This window comes from Panthera leo, chromosome A2, assembly GCF_018350215.1.
Source record: "Panthera leo isolate Ple1 chromosome A2, P.leo_Ple1_pat1.1, whole genome shotgun sequence".
Taxonomy (NCBI): Eukaryota; Metazoa; Chordata; class Mammalia; order Carnivora; family Felidae; genus Panthera; species Panthera leo.
The window spans coordinates 57,651,316-57,671,104 of NC_056680.1; the positions used below are offsets into that span (position 1 = coordinate 57,651,316).

The 19,789-nt window shown below is 50.1% G+C and overlaps 1 protein-coding gene across 1 annotated transcript; it reads right to left on the reverse strand.

Annotated features, from left to right (window-relative positions):
• Positions 1 to 1,047: 1,047 nt before the first annotated feature.
• SEC61A1 (SEC61 translocon subunit alpha 1) lies at positions 1,048 to 17,721 on the reverse strand. The gene is made up of 12 exons (XM_042912452.1): positions 17,600 to 17,721; positions 17,272 to 17,339; positions 14,240 to 14,305; positions 14,072 to 14,150; positions 12,980 to 13,111; positions 11,172 to 11,281; positions 10,723 to 10,876; positions 6,977 to 7,137; positions 5,538 to 5,735; positions 5,074 to 5,265; positions 4,608 to 4,684; positions 1,048 to 3,163 (listed from the first exon to the last, which is right to left on the reverse strand). The coding sequence occupies exons 1-12, from the start codon at positions 17,604 to 17,606 to the stop codon at positions 2,977 to 2,979; spliced, it is 1,431 nt and encodes a 476-aa protein (XP_042768386.1). The 5' UTR covers positions 17,607 to 17,721; the 3' UTR covers positions 1,048 to 2,976.
• Positions 17,722 to 19,789: the final 2,068 nt, after the last annotated feature.

A 19,789-nucleotide genomic window follows, 5' to 3' on the forward strand; every position in this document is an offset into this window, starting at 1 on the left:
TGGCCACACACCCCATCTTGGGAGCAGCCTCAGCCCAGCTCTGACAGGGGGCTTCTGCAGGGTCAGGCTCCAACACCTGTCCTTCCAGGGGTCCCAGAGGGACATCCTGCCCTGGCCCAAGCCCATCTCAGAAATCAGAAGTTGTTTTTTTTTTTTTTTAAGTAGGCTCCACATCCAGCGTGAAGCCCCATGTGGGGCTTGAACTCATGACCCAAAGATTAAGACCTGAGCTGGGATTGAGAGTTGGACACTTAACCGACTGAGCCACCCAGGTGCCCCAGAAGTCGGTTTTCCAAGACAAAGTCTAAGGTTGTCCTTGGAACACTGAGGCTGGAGCTCAGCTAAGGAGAAAGGGTCCTGCCCACCGGTCACGCGGGAGTCACTGAGGCAGCACCAGGCCGGTGGTGGCGGCAGAGGGTCCGGGGTGAGGCACCGTCCAGAAGCTTGTCAGCTTCAAAACCAGGCAGGCAAGTGGGAAGTTTTCCTCTCACATCACCCTGGGAACATGCGCTATTCTCCTCAGGGTGGAATCCCTCGGGAAGACTTCCACACGCCCATCCCAGGGGAGCAGTCATCATGTCAGCCCCCGCCATCTGCGTGATGCTGGGGTCCAGGACAGGGTGGAGACCCTCCTGGCTTAGCTACAGGTCCGGCTGATCAGTGGCTGGATGTATAGCGATGTCTGCCGTCACAGCCTAGGGCAACGGTACCCCTTGGCCTGGACAGGGCGGGAGGGCGCTGCATGGGTACGGCGTGATGGGCTGCATTCACAGGGGTGACACCTGTCTACTCCCTCGCTTCTGGGAGGACCCGGCACTTCACCTGTGTTTCTCTTCACCAAAACCCTGGGCGTGCAGCTGACACACCCCCAGGAGAAGCACGTTTCCCAGGGGCTACGCCTGCCCGGGGAGGGACTTCCGTCTAGTGGAGACTGGGGCACCCTGTGCAAAACCAGGACTCAACCACACCTCACACACACCCGAAGGGCACCCAGCTCTTCTCTCGCCGGCCTTCCTGGGAACTGTAAACCAAGAGAACGTGACCAAGTGGTTTGTAAAAAGTTGGCTTTATTTGTCACTTATTCACCTTAACTCAGTTATGCCATTACGGCGTCCACAGTGACAGTCCCCTGGAAGCTGGGGTCGGCCCCCACCCACCATGATCATGGACCACAGAGTACGAGCCCCGCGGGGCCCCACCCACGAGGCGGGCGCTCCCGGCGTTGCCACGCACGGGCTCGCACAGACTGTGCGTCTCGGGGAGGCATTGAGTCTCTGCTCAGGACTGGGTCTGACAAGGCCACGTGTGATATGGTGGTATGCCCTGGACTGGGGGTCGACAGACCTGCCGGGCCCATCCTGGTTCTGCCGCTGGCTTGCCGGGTGGCTTTAGGCAAGTCGCTTTTTGTCCCTCGGTTGGTTTGTTTCCTGGTTAGCGCTGCTAGTGAGGTCTCCTAGGACTCCGACTCAGACGGGCGCCGGCCCTGTCACCTCTGCTGAGTCGTGACCATGGCTCTGTGCTTCGAAGGCCTCTGTGTGCCTGCTGCTGGTGGGGCGTCTCCTTCCGCAGGGCCCCAGGTGCTCCCTTTTTAGAACCGGGGCTTCTTCCGGTGAGAACCCCTCAGGGTTGCGGTGCCCGACTCTACTGTCCCTGCTGCCAAGCACAGCCTGTCCCCTGAGGAGCCTTCCTAAAGGCCTCAGAAAAGGTTCCAATTCCTAAAATCTAGGTCCTCTGTTACTGCAAACAGAACTTAATTTAGACATAATTGTGAGTCTTTTCATTCCAAACACACTGGAGCCACTTACAAAAAAACAAAACAAAACAAACCCAAACACCAAAAAACCCGAAGCCCTCTGACCCGGATCTCATCATGGATCTGAGGCCCGAGTCCTCCTCTCTGCTGGGTGGTCCTGATGGAAGTCGACAGGAGACGGGTGGCATCTAGTCACTTACTTTACATGCATTTGGTCCCAGGCACAATAAGAAAAGTGCTAAAAACATGATAGGAAGTCCTCAGCCTGGAAGGCAGCGGTGCTGCAACAGCCAAGCTGCTGCCTTTCCATGTCTGTGTGCGTCTCCCTAGGGGTGAGCGGGAGGCCCGTCCGGCGACAACCAGAAGGACTGGACAGACACACATCACTCCAAGGGACCTCTATGCGACGTCCACCTGGCTTGGGTCAGCCACAACGCCATAAAAGCTGGTGACTCCTGGCCCCGCTCGATCAGGGGACACAAACCGACTACAGACAGACATGGTGGAGCCAAGCCGACTCTGTGCTTTTCAGCCTCAAAGCCCGACTAGAACAGTCAATGAGAAGAGCCAACAGGCACATGCAGAAAAATTAACAGACGGCCCAAGAGCGTCTTCTGGAAAATCCATCCCTTTCTTTTGGAAGAAGCTTGGTCCTAAAAAACTACTTATAAAAAAGGAAGACAATTGTGTCTTCCAGAAAAACAGTTTTAAGCCAGATATTTCCACCCCTGATTGTGAAAGGGACTCACTAGTGAGTCCTCCAGAAAACATGATTTGCTCTCAGCCTCGTGCCCTGTGGCCACGACGTAGACACTGCCACAGGGTTTGTGCTTCTAACCAACAGGACATTCCCTTGGTGGGGGAACAGCTCAGACCACTGCAGCCGCCTACGGCACTGAGCAGGTGCAAAGGTTACAACAAAAGTTACATGGACACTTGGGGACGGTCACTTACCACCCCCACCTCTGGCAGTCAGCTCAATAAAACCTCAGTTCTACCGTTCTTTCTGCCAATGCCAGAATAAAAAGCAAAATTTCAAACTGGAAAAATTCTAGCACTTTACAAAGTGGAATGAAAGAATATGAAATTCAAAACCATTATTAAACAAAAGTCCCGGTGCCGTAGCAGCACTCCCTGTATGAGCACCCCACGGTGAGGTCTCGCTGTTCCCTTCCCCCACAATTCCGTGCACGGCCCCTCTCCCTGGTCCGGGGAGACAGGGCTCAGAACAGAAGGGCCCCCATGCTGCCGACCTCACTCTGCTCCTTCACGAAGATTTCAAAGTACTGGTAGATGATCGTGACCGCGAGCAAGATCCCGGTTCCAGACCCGATGGCGCCCAGGAAGTCGGCCAGGACGGAGAGGGCCCCGATGCACAGCCCGCCGAAGGCTGCGGCAGTGGGGATGTACCTGGGGAGCAGGGGGGGGCCGGTCAGCCACGTGGCACCATGCAGAGTCCCCCGGCCGGGCCATCCGACACGCCCACCTCTGATTCAAGACCCTGACTCCTTACAGGCTACTCCACTACCTCCTTGAACCTTCACCTACGTCACGGCTTGTTGGTCTAGACTGGGGCTGTGCTGTCCAGTGAGTGCCGTGTATGGCTCGTGAAACAGGACTAGTCCAGATCGAGATGGTAAAGGCCTCACGTGAGGTTTTGAAGACAAGAACGTAAAATCTCAATATGCTTTTTCTTATGTTAACTGCAAGTTAAAGAATGATATTCTGGACATAACTGGATTAAATAAAATATACTATGAAATTTCATTTCACCAGTTTCTTCTTAAGATATAGTCTACATACGACATTTTATTAGTTTCAGGTATATTCTTACTTTTTTCAGGTGGCCGCTAGAAAATTTAAAATTTCCCACGTAGCTTGCAACCTATTATGACTGAACAGTGACATCAATGCAGAGGGCTCAGAGAATTCTTAAAACTGCCCTGCTAGAGATCTGGAAACAATCCAAAACTTGCAGCACTGGCTTCCCCTGTGGTTGCTTCCTTTAGGTGAGGTGAGCAAGCTACGGGCCACAGGACAAACCTTGTCGGCCACCTCATTCTGTGAACAGTTTTCCAGGAACACAGCCTCCTTCATTCGTGTACTGTGCACGGCTGCTTCCCAGAGGCATTGGAAGAACTCACAACAGAGGCTAATGGCTTGAAAAGCTTGAGACACCCATGCAGCCCCCAGAGACAGCTCACACTGTAACCGCCTGTCTATGAAGACGGGGTGCGGACAGCACGGTGATGCGTAAGCACCCTAAGGGGCCAGCCTGGGGCTTTCTCCGACCCCGAACCCCCACACCCTCCTCCTGCAGCTGGTTACCAAGCGCTGCAGCCAGTCTCTCCTCCATGTCCCCAAGTCCCTGCGGCACTCGGGACCCCGCGCCGCCATGCTCACCCAAACTCCCACAGTGGCCTCTCAGTCAGCCTCACCTCCCTCTGGTGGGTCTGCCTCCAGCGCTGAGCTTCCTGAAGGGACCCGGGGCGCTGCCCCTTCCCTGCGCGGCCTTGTTAGCCTCACCTCCACCTTGGCCCTCATCTGCACTCAGAGCCTAAGTGGGGTCCCCGTGCCCCAGTGGCCAGCTCACCGTCCTGTGACAGTGGGGCCGTGTGCCGCTGCCTTGCTCCCTGGTGGCTCCTTCTCCGAGGAGAGGGGCTACACGCACTTACTTTTTCTATTTCCGGTCCCCAGCAGCTGGCAAGCTCACAGTTACAGACGCAGGGGTCTTTCCTATCCCATTACCCAAGGGTAAGAGTTAATAAACCCGAAGTCCCTAAGCCCGATCAGGATGCTGAGTGTGTAAGGAAACCACAAACACAAAGTCTGGGGACCTGGGGCCAGTACTCACCGATTGAGCTCATGGACCATGGAAGTCTCTCGGTGGCCCCTCATCACCATCTGCTGCTCCTTTAGCTGCTTTGCAACCTGCGTGACGCCCACCAAAGAGACAACGTTAAACCCTAAACTTGAAATTGAAGGGAAGGCAGCGGTCTCCTGGCGGCACTCGGCCCTTACCGCTTTCCGTTTCCACTCCCCTCAGCGCTCACACGGGTAACTCTGACACCTGCTGCTAAGGCGAGTCCCACAGTTTGGCTCCAGCTTCCCAAACCGAGTGCTCATTTACTTTTGGGCTTTATCTCTGGCCATCAACGCTTCACAATTGCCCCGCAATAGGACGAGGGGTGTGCGGGCATTCACAGGCCGCTCTCTCAGGAAGAGGTGAGGAGTGGAGTCTCTGTATGCCACTAAGGGGTGACGGCCACTGCTCCCCCATTTAACCGCTTGTCCAGCACCCTACTGTAACTTCTACTCACATCTTTGGCGGAGGAGCCCGAGACCTCAATCCAAGTTTTGGAGAAGAACGCACACGAGCCGAGCATGAACACTATGTACACCACGGCATGGACGGGGTCTTCTAGCACGGAGCCGAAAGACTCTGGAGGGGACAGGTAATAGCACAGGCCACCAACCGGATAAGCACGTGCGGGACCCCCGGAAGAAGTATCCTGGAAAGAATATGCGGAAAACCTATGGGTGCCACCTTGTCATACCTTAGCATCAAGACACAAATAGTTCCGAGCAGACGGAAGGCAGTTTTGCTCAAGTGCCCGCAGTGCGGTTCACGCACGGACAAGAAAATTTAACGCGCTGAATTTGTAAAAGGCACGATTAGGAAAAACCTCTGGGTGACATATTTGGTCAAGAGCAAGACACACGGACGCACACACTGCCACTTGCCACAGCACTGACACAGACTGCTTCGAGCAGCTGTACTTACAGACCAAGTGCCCAGGAGGCTGACCAGCAGGTTGCCACTGAAGCGGGCGGACAGCATCTGGGAGATGACGTACAGGTTGGACACCAGGGCGGACTGCAGGATGATGGGGATGTTGGAGGTGTAGAAGAGCTTGATAGGGTACGTGTTGTACTGGCCTCGGTACCGGGCCGACTTGATGGGCAGGTCCACGCGGAAGCCCTGAAGAGCCAAACGGAGCGAAATGGCCCTCAGAGCCTCATCCGGCCGGTTGCCCAGGACGGCCCGGCATGGCGCAGCCGGGGACAGCCTCGAGAGAGCCGGCCCGGAGCATGGGTTCCGGGGCTCTTGTGGTCCTGCCTTACCCGCCTCCCCACCTGGGGACACCTGAACAGAAGGTTCCTAGAAACACTGGCGTAAACACGCACCAAACCCCAGCAGAGTGAAATTATCCCACTTTTGTCAAAAACCAAAGTCCAGCACGTCACATTCACCTCTCTGCAGGATTCAGAGAGAATCCGGAGAGACGTGCGCCTGAGTCCCGGGGGCGCCTCCCTCGCCTGTGCTTTCTGTGGCCACCACGGCCTCTGCCTCACTCCCCACAACAGCCTTTTAGGACATTTCTGATCATAAACAGAAAAGCTAGGCTCTTCTAGGAATTCAGCCTCTCCCTCTGAAACCCCTGAGAAGAGAAAGGGTTTCTTTCCTTTTGTTTTCACAAACTCCCAGTGCCTAGAACAGGGCTCAGAATACATACGATTTCAAATAAAATGTTCACGCTCCAAGTCAAGTAGTTGCCAAGCCCCCAATAAGTGCACTTGTTAGTAACGAGGCTTCTAAGTCTCAGCTGAAGGACCAGAACTGTTAAGCCCTCAGAAAAAGCATTTGCCTGGTTTAAATACCCTTTCGACTGCTTCCTCAACTGTTGTCCCTCCTTATCAATAAATACCAGAATACAAAGCAGCCAATCAAACAATAAAAAGATTAATCTGACCCCAGAACAGGAAACAGCAGTTCAAGTCCCTCGTGCAGACGCATGTGACACAGACTGATAATTTGGAAGGTAAGAGGAAGGCCTTTTCCAAGATGAGGCTACTGCCTGCAATTACTACACAACCTTCGGGTAACACACAGACGAGGTTTTAGAGCTTGGTTACTTCTCATTTCCCCTGAACTAAGAACTTAAAGATAGATCTTCTCTGTCTGCTGACAGGCCCGACCCAAGGGAACACGATTTCAGGAACGTTCTGCCTAAACTGTGTTTAGTGCAGTCAAGTTCTGACTCAGTGGGAGGAACCTGTGCCGCTCGCATGGAATGCGTGCCCTTCAAACGCCATCTCATTTCAGTGCGTCGCAATGGGATGTGCGCCACCCCGGGGTGAGGATGGGGGACACGCACACCAAGGCGCTCTGAAACTTAAATGCAGTCCATCAAAACTCGCCGTGGCTGGATCTGGACGCACCTGGAAGTAGATCACCACTGCGAAGACAAAGATGGTGGCGATCAGATTCATGAGGTTGGGGAGATTCTGGCGGTAGAAGGCCTCTCGAAGGGCTCGGACCTTGTCAGTGCGTGTGGCCAGCAGATGGAACAGTGCGATGATGGCACCTTCGAATTCCATTCCTGTTGGCGAAGGAGAGGACGCATGTGGTAAAGAAACAAACCACCAACTAAATTTGGCTCTGAGGATCTTGGTAGCCAGAAAGAGTAAGCCCTACCATTCGCAGTGCCTGCTCCTATAACCACAGGGAGAGAGTTCTCTCACACCTCTCTCATTCTGTAACCTGCAGAAATGGGCCATTCTACTTTTTGACTTAACTGATCTCAAATCTTCGACATATAGGAGTCAATGGCTACCAGATGCCTGGCATGATGATCGATTACAAAATCACACCGGCAGGGTCTGCTGAACTCCCGCTGCAGCGGTCTCCACTGCAGAGTGGCCTCCCAGCTGTCAGATCCTCCTCCTGGAGACGCCCAGGCAGCACGAGGAGCAGGCTGGCCCTGACAAGGCGGGGCTCGGACTCTGCTCCCTACACGGATGGCTGAGCGGAAAGGACCACACGTGTGCCTACCACACGGCGGATCCGAATCCGAGTTCACACCTTACCCTGAGAGGGTGTGGAAGGAGGCAGCCCGGTCACAGGGCCAAGAAACCAAGGCCCCGAGGCAGACTGAGCTTACCCAGACACCGAAGGAAAAGAGCAAGCGTGGGCACCTGACCTGAGCAGCAGGCAGCACAGGGGCAAGTGAGAGGGCCTGGGTGCACGGGGCAGCAGCAGGGCCTAGGAGTGTATACGTTTTCAGGAAATTTACATAAACTGAACACACAAAAGCTAACGCCAGAAACGGGAGCATTGCATTACTGTGACTGACCACTGCTGACCCAGGACAGTCTAACTATCCTGTGACAGACGTCTGGCACTCATGCACAAAGCTAGTGCCACATCCAGGCCACGGTCTCCGAGGACCGGTAGCGGGTACTGGGAACAGTGGCACGTGGTGCGCCTTGGTCCTGTGCTGCGACAGCGTTTGCTCGTTTCTGACGCGTGGTGACTGGTGCCACACGTCACGTCTCCCTCTGGCTTCTCCTGGACCGTTCTGAGACGACACTTTAGGTCAACCATCTAATGGGCATCACCACTGACCTCTTCTGGATGTGGCTTCTATGGAAGCAACACTTGTTCCCAACTGTCAGGAATTCCTCCCCTCACCTTATGATGCCGTCCTCAGTCATGTGACTGGCCCATCTTCCTAGGGCACAGAGTTCAGGGATCTTAAAGCTGGAGCCAGGACAAGCGCTTACTTCACAGAGGACACCCCAGCTGCCCAGGAAGGGGGAACACCCTCTGCCCTCTGTCAACACTGCCCCACCCCCACACCTCTGATCTCAACTCTGACTCCTCTCCCCCTTGTTCATTCTGCGCCAGCTGACCCGGAACACCGGCTACATTCTCACCTTAGGGCCTTTGTAGCTGCTCGTTCCCTCCACATGGGACATTCTTCCCCCACAGTCACAGGGCTCCCTCCCCTCTAAAGGACTTTGTTCCAACGGAGGGTTGGGAGGATGGACATGGTGGGGGTGGGGGAATCTTCTTGATCACCCAGACTAACCCTGCGACAACCTTCCTGGCATTTCATCTTTTTCCTCTGCCTTGTTTTTCCCCAAGGTACCTGTCCCAACACCTAACCTACACAGTACTCGGCTCCCTTCATATTCCCAGTGCCTAGAACAGCGCCTGGTCCTTAACAGATGCCTGGCCAATACTTTTTCAGTGAAGGGTGATGCTAGGGTTAAGCTGTAGTTCTCCTAATTTTTAATACAATCATTTCTCAAAATTCGTTACCTGCTGAATCTCTGGGAACAAGACCGGGTTTCCAAGGGCGAAGTGTCACTTCGAGGGCACAGGCAGTTTCGTACCTGCATGGTCCCTGCTAATCCCATTTGTGCTGTCCCCACTTGCCCACGGAATGGCTATTCTCCCAGACCTGAGAGGGTCACAGTAAGTAACCTATTTCCATGTGCCCAATAGAGCTTCAGATGTGCTGCCATGCTGCCTTCTCAGTCCTGTGACCTCTGTGACCTGTGCCCTCCTCCAGGGTCCAGTCCTCATGAACCCCCTCTCCTGTTCCCTTCACCCCATGGCTCCCACGGTGACACTCACCGCCCACACACGTGGCTGTGGAGTGACCCTTCCTGGCTGCATCGTCTCTCCAGCTCGGTCCCAAAACTACCAGCTGACAGCATGACACTTTTATTTTAAAACCAGAAACAAACCTGACTTTGCTTCACAATTTTCAATCACCCTCAAAAGAACCTCCATTGTCCCACCTCTTACACGCTGTTCTCCTCGTGCCCTCGCTCAATGTTTTCTACGACAGGTTGGCTCATCAAAGCTGAAGGACTGATTAGCTCCCTGGCTTTGCTCTCTGCTCATCTCCCCCAGTCCAGGGTGAATCATTCCTTCCACACCCCAACTCTCAGTGCCTCATGGCCTGCTCCTGAATAGAGGGTGGCACAGTGGCCAGAAAGCCCTGGCTGGTGGCTTCTACTATCCCTTCACCGTCCTGCCTTTTCACACCCATTCCTGAAAAACCCTGACCTCCTTCCCACCTTCCAGCTTCTCCTAATCTGCCCTGAATTTCCTAAAATTCCAGGAAGTGCCCAGGGAGGAATCAAGTCCACTCCTCTCTGAGGCCCTTCTGACATTTCCTATGTCCAGTTACACTCTTTTCCTTGTAATCTATGGGATGCAAGTGGCCCTCATTTGTCCAGGGACCTACTTTCAGTCTCACAAATGAGACCATGTGGTCTCTGGAGGCCAGGGACTGTTTCCAGCAGTCAGTTCAAAGAAAAATACTCAAATATGCATGAATATTGACTTCTCATGGGACTCTTCTGAGTGAACAGCGTATTTAGTGACGAAAAAAACTTGATTTTCCTTTTCTAGTAAGTCATACTTCCCTAAATGTTTAGAAAGTTTTGTTAAAAACACTGCCTGTAACAAGATTTCCCTTCCTTATAGGTATAACGTGGAACACCGACATGCGGTATGCACCTACTTTGAGCCACATATCCCTGAGTTCATGTTATTTCTCACTTAATCCTGGCACCCATGGCCACTTACTACTACCGGCAACAGCCAGGATTTAAACCCCGGTGAGCTCCAAGTTCAGACCTCTCTCACAAAACTGCCCTTTGCATGACCAAGTGCAGTAATTTCATTTTTAAAAACGTATTCGCTGTGAGCAACTACCAAGATACGTCAAGATGAATGTGTGTGGATGTGCTGTAACAACAGTGGAACTGGAAACAACCTCAGTGCCCATCAGAAAAAAACTGGTTATGACAAGTGTTGCTTTAGCCTCGCAACACAAGTCCATACTGTGCTAAGGAAAATGAGCCAGAGCTATTTATTCCAGCATGGCAAATGTCCATGAAACGCTCACATGAAAAAGGCAAATTACGTATGTTTATGAGCACAAACCTATCTGTGTTTAAAAATTTCTACAGATAGAAGTTACTCTAAACCAAACCAAAGCAAACCAAACCAACGAAAACAACTCTGCAGATCCACAGAGAAAAATCAGAAGAGATGTATAAAACCGAAAATTTTTCCTTGGAAGGAGGGGGACTACTGTTTCCTGCTTTGCGCACATTGGTACTTTTTACTGAACCCCATCCCCAGAGAAGGCCAGGACCCTTACCTCGGCCGGTGTTCACAGTGGTGGGGCTGAATGCCTTCCACACAATGGTCTCGCAGATGTTAGTGGCAATGAAGAGGGAAATCCCGGAGCCCAGGCCGTACCCTTTTTGCAGAAGTTCATCCAAAAGTAAGACAATTAAGCCAGCAACAAAGAGCTGTGAAAATTAAAAAAAGAAAAAAAAAATTAAAAACCCAAACAGACTATGCACTTCTGTTCTTCATGGGCATAGTTCTCTCCTTCTGCAGTAACGACCTTCCCCGATATAAATGCTAAAGGCAGAGTAGGCCTCGGAGAGTACAGCCTTCCTCTGGCGAACTCAGAAAGGCCAACACAGGGGCTCCGGCTTCCTCTCCTGCTTATTTTAGGCATGCCTCAGATTTGTCACGTGGGAAGTCTAAGTGCGTGTGAGGGACTACTCAAAAGGGGGCATATGTCAGAGTAGCAATTACCTGGATGGTGATTAACAGGCAGATTCCAGCACCCATCTCAGAAGGGTCTCCGTACATTCCTGTCATCACATACACGATGGACTGGCCGATAGTAATGATCATGCCGAATACTGGAAATGAAAAGAAAACGGTGTTCAAAGTGGGACATTGCATGGTCCAGGAGAGAACAGTTACTAAACACCAACTCTGTGCCAGGCACAGCAAAAGACGAAGGTGGAGAGGAAGAATATGGATAATGCCTGCACGGAGATTGGTCCAGGAAACACTCAACAGCCCCATGGCCAAAGCACAAGGTAATTCAAATGCCTTCTAACAAAAGCACGCAGGCTCGTCAATTTCAGCTTCTCCTAAATTCACTTTCCTTTCAGTGAGGGCAGGAGAAAAAGTTGAAACGTGACAAATCTAGTTCTTGATAAAAAGGTGTCGGGGAATCAGGGTGTCTGGAATTAGGTGTCATCCAGAGACACCTGATTTGATGATGGTGCTGACCTGAAGCACCCGAACTCAGGGTAGGTCGCTGGGGCTTGGGAGAGCTCCTTAACTGAAGTCCATGCCCGGGCCCTCTCCAGGCTCATCTGGGTCTGAGTCCAAAACACTGAATATTAACTCTGGGATAAAGTGACCCCTTCCCAGTTTGTAGTTCATGTGTTTTTTAAGGAAAAACTTCACAGTGCCATCAATTTAGTTACCGGTTTCCTCTGCCACAAAGGTCTTCTGGCCTAAGACACTTTTCTTTTTGTATGCAGACGTGTTTGTTTCTTGTACCTCATGACACTCCATTGTTAGGCACAATGGAATCCATTCGTTTTTATTGGTTCCACAAAACCAAATGGGTTTGGGACTCAATTTCCCTTTTCTGCTTAGTTTGCACATAAAATACAATTTTATTTCAAAGTACCTATCAGATATAGTTTCCATTGGACTTTTTTAGAAGTGCCTAATAAAACTGAAGTCTTAAGACAGAAAAATTTCAAAAAATTGTCCAAGACTGAAGAGAAAACAGCTGGTTTGTACTTTTGAAAAATATTTATGTATATCCTTTTCAATCCTGATTTGTGTCTGAAACTGACATGTCTGAATTGGCTTAGTCTTTCTTGTTCAGTCACTTACCCTCCTAACTTAAGATCTGTAAAACATGCTGGTGTGGAAGAAAATACGGCTGCAGAGGAAACTGTAAACGTCGTTTCCTAGTTAACACATTACACTTCAGAGGCTGAATGTGGTTAATTCTGAGGCCCACTCACTGTTACTAGTAACACGTTATTTGCCATAAAGCAAATACCAATATTCTCCTTACTTTTACAGATGAAAAAACTGAGACTTCAGAGCTGTCACCTAACTTTGTGTGAGGCCACAGAGCTAGGAAATAGCAGAGTTGGAATGAGAGGATCCTTTTCCCCTAAGTTCAATCCTTTCAAACTCCCAGAAGAAGGAAAACAACACTTGTAGAATAACTACTGTGTGCCAGGCACTGAGAGAGGTTTTACACACACTGTTCAACTGAATTCTTACAACAGCTCTGAAGTATCTCCTTCGAAGTGGTAAGTGGTAAGGAAGAGTGAGACCTCCAAGCCCCACTCCTTCCACTTGATCACATGGTGTCTGGGGCCTGTGACATTGCTTTCCCCTGCCTCATCCCACCCATCCAAGTGCTCTCTCTCACTAACAAAGCCTAACAAGGTGGTGGGCCAAGGAAGTTACCTCGTACAAAAATACCTGTTTTTGTTTTTTTTTTTTGGTAAACCTGTTTATAGAAAATTTGAATTCCCAACTACAGACATCTGAACATTACCCAAAACCTCACTTACACTTTTGGGCTCCATTGAAGAGAGCTCGGTCTTTTGGGGTGTCACCGACTTCAATTATTTTGGCACCAGCCAAGAGCTGCATGATGAGGCCGGAGGTGACAATGGGAGAGATACCCAGCTCCATCAATGTGCCTTGAAGGAAAGGGGAGGCAAAATACAGCCAGTATGAGCTTGGAAAAGCAACCAATTATTAATAACTGAATGAACAAAATTCGACTGTGAACACCGTACACAATGTGTTTCAGTTTGCTAGCGGCAGTTAATTTTGAGAATAATCCCCCAATATCAATGATGAGAGTGTGATTCAATTCATTCCATTCAGTCTGTCAGGCAACATCTTATTCTGTTTAGGAAGTCACGTGGCATTTAAACAGATGAATGCATTTGAATTCACCATAAACAGATTCATTCTGGCTTTACAGAGATAAGAAAGGTTCGTCTCTTCATCAGTTAATAAAAACAGGATAACATTCAAATAATTTCTAGAGTTTGGAAAGAAGGTCTGTACCACTGTATCTAGATGGGAATAAACGTCTACTTCCATTATGCTAAAATGAGCTACGCTTTCAAGGGATTGGAACTTAATTTGAACTATATTTAAAAAATGAGTTAATCAAAAGCAGTATCAACATAAGTGTTCAAAATCCTCCCCCCATAGGTAATGGGTTCAAGTACACAAAACACCGTTACGTATTTTCTTTGACACATACATGTAACCTATACATACGAAAAAAAATGTTGCGGGAAATAAATGACATAGTCCAAAGAATGTTATCAAAACAGGAGAAAGACTGGTACAAATGTCGCCATTTCAGCTGTTTAAAACACATTCTAGTTCTTCCATGCTTTTTTATCCTCTACGACCTAGACTAATCTTGTTAGTACAGGTTTTGTGTTGCATTCAAATACAATTCCGAATGTGACGTTAGGCCTCGGTGCGGAATTTGGCATTTGGTAAGGCTATTCAGCACAGCACGCCAACATTCTTCCCCAACGCCCTCTGAATTCCGCATAAAGCCAAAGCCTGTCATTTAACTGAGGGAGGCCAGGCAGGTCTACACTGCAGGGAAGTGCAGGTGGCCAGGGTCCTACCTCTGTTAGAGGCCAGAATCACTCTCATCCAATAGAAAGGGTCAGCTGAATCTGAAGACATGATTCCGAACAGGGGAATCTGGAAACAAGCGGAGAGAAGGAGTCAGCACACTTAGCCCCAGCCTGCTCTCATCCCCACTCCAATTCTGGGACGTGAGCTGTGCTTACCTGGCAGCATACTAAGAAGATAAAGAGGGTGATTGCGGTCCACAGCACTTTCTCCTTAAACTGAATCTGTAATGGAAGAAGATGAATTCAGGCACGAAGGTATTTTCATAAGCAAATTAATAGACGCGACCTCTACTCGGACCCCTTTCTTGGTTCACCAGACAAGTGAGCGCTGAACACTCCAAACTACGTGCCAAACATAAAACATAAGCACATGTACTGCATGCTTTCTACGTACAAGACACTTATTCAGAGACCTTCGGATGTACTATCTCATTTGATCCTCTTACCACATGGCATTATCGTCTTTATCGTATGAGAAAACGGAGTCTTAGGAAAGCTAATTTGTCCCAAATCCCACAGCTGAAGTGAGTTTGAGTGCAAAACCCGTGCTCTTAACCACCAGCATTGACACTATAGGATTAGACCCAAGATCAAAGACTGTTGCGACAGAAAGGGATTCCAGAAAGGGATTTCGAAACCAGACTCGCCCTTACAACCAGTGAATATTCAATTCTCATTCGAAAAGCTTTTGTAATTGATAAAATCTTGCAATTCTGTAGGTAACTAATTTGCAATTTGTGATCGTTCAACAGTGTATTTGCTATGAATTAAGGGTAAAACAGTGTAATAAACAATACTGGGGGGGAAGACACCTCTAACCTACTCACTGCCTACTAATGGCACCTATTTAAGACTTTTTCACATTTCCTTGGGTACACAGGTAGGACAGGTGACTATTAGGAATCATTTCATAGATAACTTGTAAGTATCATTAAAGAGTTTAGAACCCGCCACCCCAAGGTCCCTCTAGTAGTAAGTAGTGGTAGCTTTTCCAGGTGTTCTGCCTCTACAACTGCCATCCCTAGTACTTGCTGCCTATACTGCAAGAAAGGTTTCAAAGGGTTTGAAAAACACCATAACTATTGTGTGAGCTGAGGATTCTGATAGGGAAAATACTTTGCGAGCAACAGTGTTAAGTGAACAGAATCGTGTTCTGAAAACCTACTTTTCAACCGGAGGGGAAGAGAAGTCAAGCCTAAGCGAGCTCCGAGTCAGAGTCTGGCTTTCTGGTCTGAACAGAAGCTGCGGTCTTCCCGGACTACCCCTTTTGGCAGGCCCCAACGAGGTCGCAGCACAAAGGTGATGGGCATACAGTGTCTCACACTCCACATGAAGCTGAGCTGAATTCCCAGAACACTTCTTCCTCCTGAGAATGCTCCCCTGCCCACCTGGCACCTCGCTGCACCAAGAAATTAGGCCAAGGGAAGGCGACATCCCTTCAGGCTAACTAGGAACGCAACATACTTGTACTGAAATGATTCTTTAAGGGGAAAAAAGAGTAGATAATTTTTAGAAGACTCCTCATTTTTTTTTTATTTTATTTTTTAATGTTTATTTATTTTTTTGAGACAGAGAGAGACAGAGCATGAACGGGGGAGGGTCAGAGAGAGGGAGACACAGAATCTGAAACAGGCTCCAGGCTCTGAGCTGTCAGCACAGAGCCCGACGCGGGGCTCGAACTCACGGACCGTGAGATCATGACCTAAGCCGAAGTCAGAGCTTAACCGACTGAGCCACCCAGGCGCCCCGACTCCTCATTTCTTAATAACCAAGTCTCCTCTCCTGGACGCAGCCAAATTCAACAGCAAAACTTCAAAAGCACTTATCCCAGTCCTATCTACTTGACCACTGAAATAGCCTCTTGAAACCTTGTCTCCTAGCCCACCCCACACACCCTCTATTGCAAAAGCCTCTAGACCACTCTCCTCTCTACCTACTTCCAGAGCAAGTTTCTAATCATCTGGCCCTTCCACTGCTCCCCACCATCTTTTATGTTCTAGCAATGCGGATCTATAGCTAACACCCTCCCACCTGCTCGTCTTCCTGGTCTTTGCACACCATATACTCCTTATGCCTGGAATTCCTTCTCCTCTCCTCAAAAAAACTTCTATTCTTCCACTAAAACCACCATCAGAAACCACATCTTCCACCGTTAATCCTTCCTGAGCCACTGCTACTCCCTGCACGTATTTCCACTGCTCCATCTACCACACTTAGTCACAAGGCCAAGGATGGACAGCTTTTAAGAGGGTTGTGAAGGGTAGGTCCGAAGCTTGTCGGCCTCCAGAGCCATACCCTTTCTACCTGGCCAGGAGGGTGGAGTGGAGGGGACACCTTTACATTCTGCCCCCTGAAGGCAGCACGCATATGGAGCATTCTTACACAAAATGATTGTAAGTTAAGAAAAAAAAAAAGGTGACTCCAAGAGTAAGTGTCCACGCTGCTGTCAATTACACACACGTACACGTGAATGCATGAGCAACAGTCTGAAAAGAATCTAAAAACAAAAATATTTCACTATTCATTCTTTTCAATGCAAGAATCTAAATAAAACTTTCTCATTGTTTAGCAGCTTTACTAACAGTGGCCACACTCGCTATCCTGGGCTGTCGCTGTGCAGGAGCAGAAATTCTGATAAAGGGTCTACATTTTTATCTTCTCCACATTTTATCTTTAACGTGTCTGCCGTAAAAAGTAGGGTTCCCAAAACGCCTTCTTCCCCCCTCAATACTGTGACAGTCTACATACAAACTCATCTATACGGGGAAAAGCGACCGCTCTTGGCCTCTTTTAGCACATGCATACTAAGATCTTCTCCTAGGAAAACACCAACCATAAAGTGCTCCTGGTGGAGGTGAAGAAGGAAGGGTGGGTAACCCAGTCCGAGTATCCTGAGGCTTTTGAGGCCTTATACATTCACAGCCGAGATCCCTTTTTGGGACAGAGCAAACCGAAGGCTTTGTTCCCTAGAGATGCTCCAAATAAAGCACGACTTGATTTCGGTGCAAACTCCCACACAACCCGGTCACCTTTCGACAAAGCTCAGTAGTACACACAACTACACTCCAGGAGGAAGGAACAGGAGACAGAGTTTCCATCTGGCGTGTTGAAGCCATTTTTAATTGTACTGTAAACTTCAAGCGCCCAGTTTCACGAAACCTTCTTTGACGGCGATACGGGGAACTTACCTTCCTCTCTGGCTTCTGAATTTCCGGCAGGATGACACAGAAGGGCTTGATGACTTCCAGAAATTTGACTTTGATGGGAGAAACAAAAGCAGAGTTAGGGCACGTAAAAACCTCCTGCGCTCCCTGGGGAAGCCTTCCGCCCAGCACGAGTTGTAGCAGGGACTAGGGGAGCAGACCGCGCGCGGAGACCACCGAGGGGGCCAGGGGACGCGGGCCTCGTTCTGAGGGGACCCGGGAGGGCCCGGTGGGTGGGCGCTCGCCCGGACCGGTGAGGGGAAGGGCGATCTGATCCTTCCCGGCTTTGCCGCGGCTGCCCCGAGGGACTCACTCGCCATGGCGGCGGCTGTTCAGGCTCCGGGTCCCGCTTCTGCTCCGCTCCGCTCCGAGTGAGGTGACACTGCCCGCGGCCCAGCCCGCTACGGAGCGCAGCACCTTCGCCGAGAGACACGTCAGTGCTAGCACCGCGGCGAGCGGCGCGGCGCGGCGCGGGGCGGGGCCGGGGGCGGGTCGCAGGCCGCTTCCGCTTCCTGCCACGCGCCGTGGCGCCGCACCGCCTCCGCCAAGACCACAATTCCCGGCATACAGCGGGGCTCCCGGGGCCTGCCGGGAAGAGGGTGCCCGCCGGCGGGGTGGGGTGGGGCACGCCGGGACTGGGAACCTGCGGCTGCGCAGACCTTGCAAAGTGACAGGGCGGGGGGAAGGGCGGGGTCGGCTGATGGAGAAACTGAGGCAAAGGGTAGAACCCGTCTGCGCCGCAACCCTGTGAGCAAGGCGAAGTCCCAGGTCACTTCTATACCCTTCATAGCACTTATAATTCTGAATTAATGAATAGAGCGTAACCTCCTTTAATCAGGAGCCGTGTCCCGGCGTAGACCTCAGTGCCCGACTCCTACTAGGTTACCCGGCTGGTGGGGCCGTCGGCACACCCTCGTTTGTTGAGTCATTTAGCAAACCCGGAGGCCTGCCCTGGGCACAGGGTCCCAGAAATGATTCCTGTCGGGTCCCTGCAATCTCAGGACGAATGGGAGGAGTTCCTGGAGAGACAGAGGGTCAGAGAAGAACCGGGCAGCTCAGGAAATGGTCTGGCCTGCTAGGGAATCCAGGAGGGCCTCCCGGAGGAGGCTTTTGTGCCACGCCTTGAGGGATACTGCCGATAAGAAATGAGGGAGGAGAGTGCGCCAGGTTGAGAAAACCTTTGTGAGCAAGGCATGGCGGTGTGACTGCCTAAAGATCTATAGGGGAAAATGTCCTGTTTGGAGCAAAGGCTATATGAAGGGAAACAATATGACTTAATGTGCGTTGGAGGATAATGGGTGGGGCAAGGTATGCTAGATGGGGAGTTTGGAATTTATTTCCGAGCCAAGTATACTCACAGGGTAGCACTGAGGGAGAGACTTTATGCTGTGATCATTTAGAGGAAGAGGAGATGGGCGATGCTGGCTGGGGATTAGGGAGGGTTTCAGTGAGCTAAATCGTGACCTGGACCTGGTATAAGTTAGAGGTGCAGATGTGGCAAGATGCATTTTTGTAATAATATTAATTTAGGGTTGCTATTTCTCTTCCCCCCCTCCCTCCCCACTCAGCCAAGATTTGCAAATTCTTGCCTCAGCAATTTTGCTGGGACAGGAAGTCTTTTTTTGAGAACCTAACCCCGGGGTGGCAAATTACAATGACTGCAAGAGGCAGGCAGGTGACTTCAGTTATTAGTGAAGTGGTCCAGGTGTGACATCACTTGATATCCATCCCCCACACAAAAAAGTGACCATGCACGACTCTCAGAGGTGCTTCTGAAATGCAGCCTCATCTTCCAATCAAGGACCCATTGATAGTCTTTTCTGGGGTGGCGGCCAAATGCTAAAACTGGCAGCTCCTGGTCTAAATCCAGGAGATAGGCCAGAGCTGGTTTAGCCAGCCCGCACCCTGTACCACACTGATGGTTAAATTATTGAAAGACAAGGGGTGCCTGGGCGGCTCAGTCAGTTAAGCATCTAACTTCAGCTCAGGTCATGATCTCACGGTTCATGAGTTCAAGCCCCGTGTCAGACTTTGTGCTGAAGCTCGGAGCCTGGAGCCTGCTTCAGATTCTGCGTCTCCCTCTCTCTCTGCCCCCTGCTCCCATTCATGCTTTAATGTTTTAAATAAACATTAAAAAAATTTCTTTAATATTGAAATACATAAGGGTAAATTGTACTAATTGTGACGTGTTATAGTTAGTTAATATAAATTTAATATAAACTCATTGGTGACAGTTTTAGGATATTAGTACCATTGAAAATGGGCCTCCTGATGTAGCTACATCTGAGAAATAGTCATGACATAGTTTGGCCTGTGTCACTGAAGGAACTGGCTGAGTTACTTATGTTAACAAAATGCAAATTGCTTTAGGAGAATCGCTAGCTAAAATAATCTTATTGTTGGCACTTTGTGATTGTTTTCAAAGTAGTAGCTGTGCAGCGTCTTGTATTTATACATGTAAGATTTTAGTATAAAATACTAAAAAATACCTAGAATGAACAGA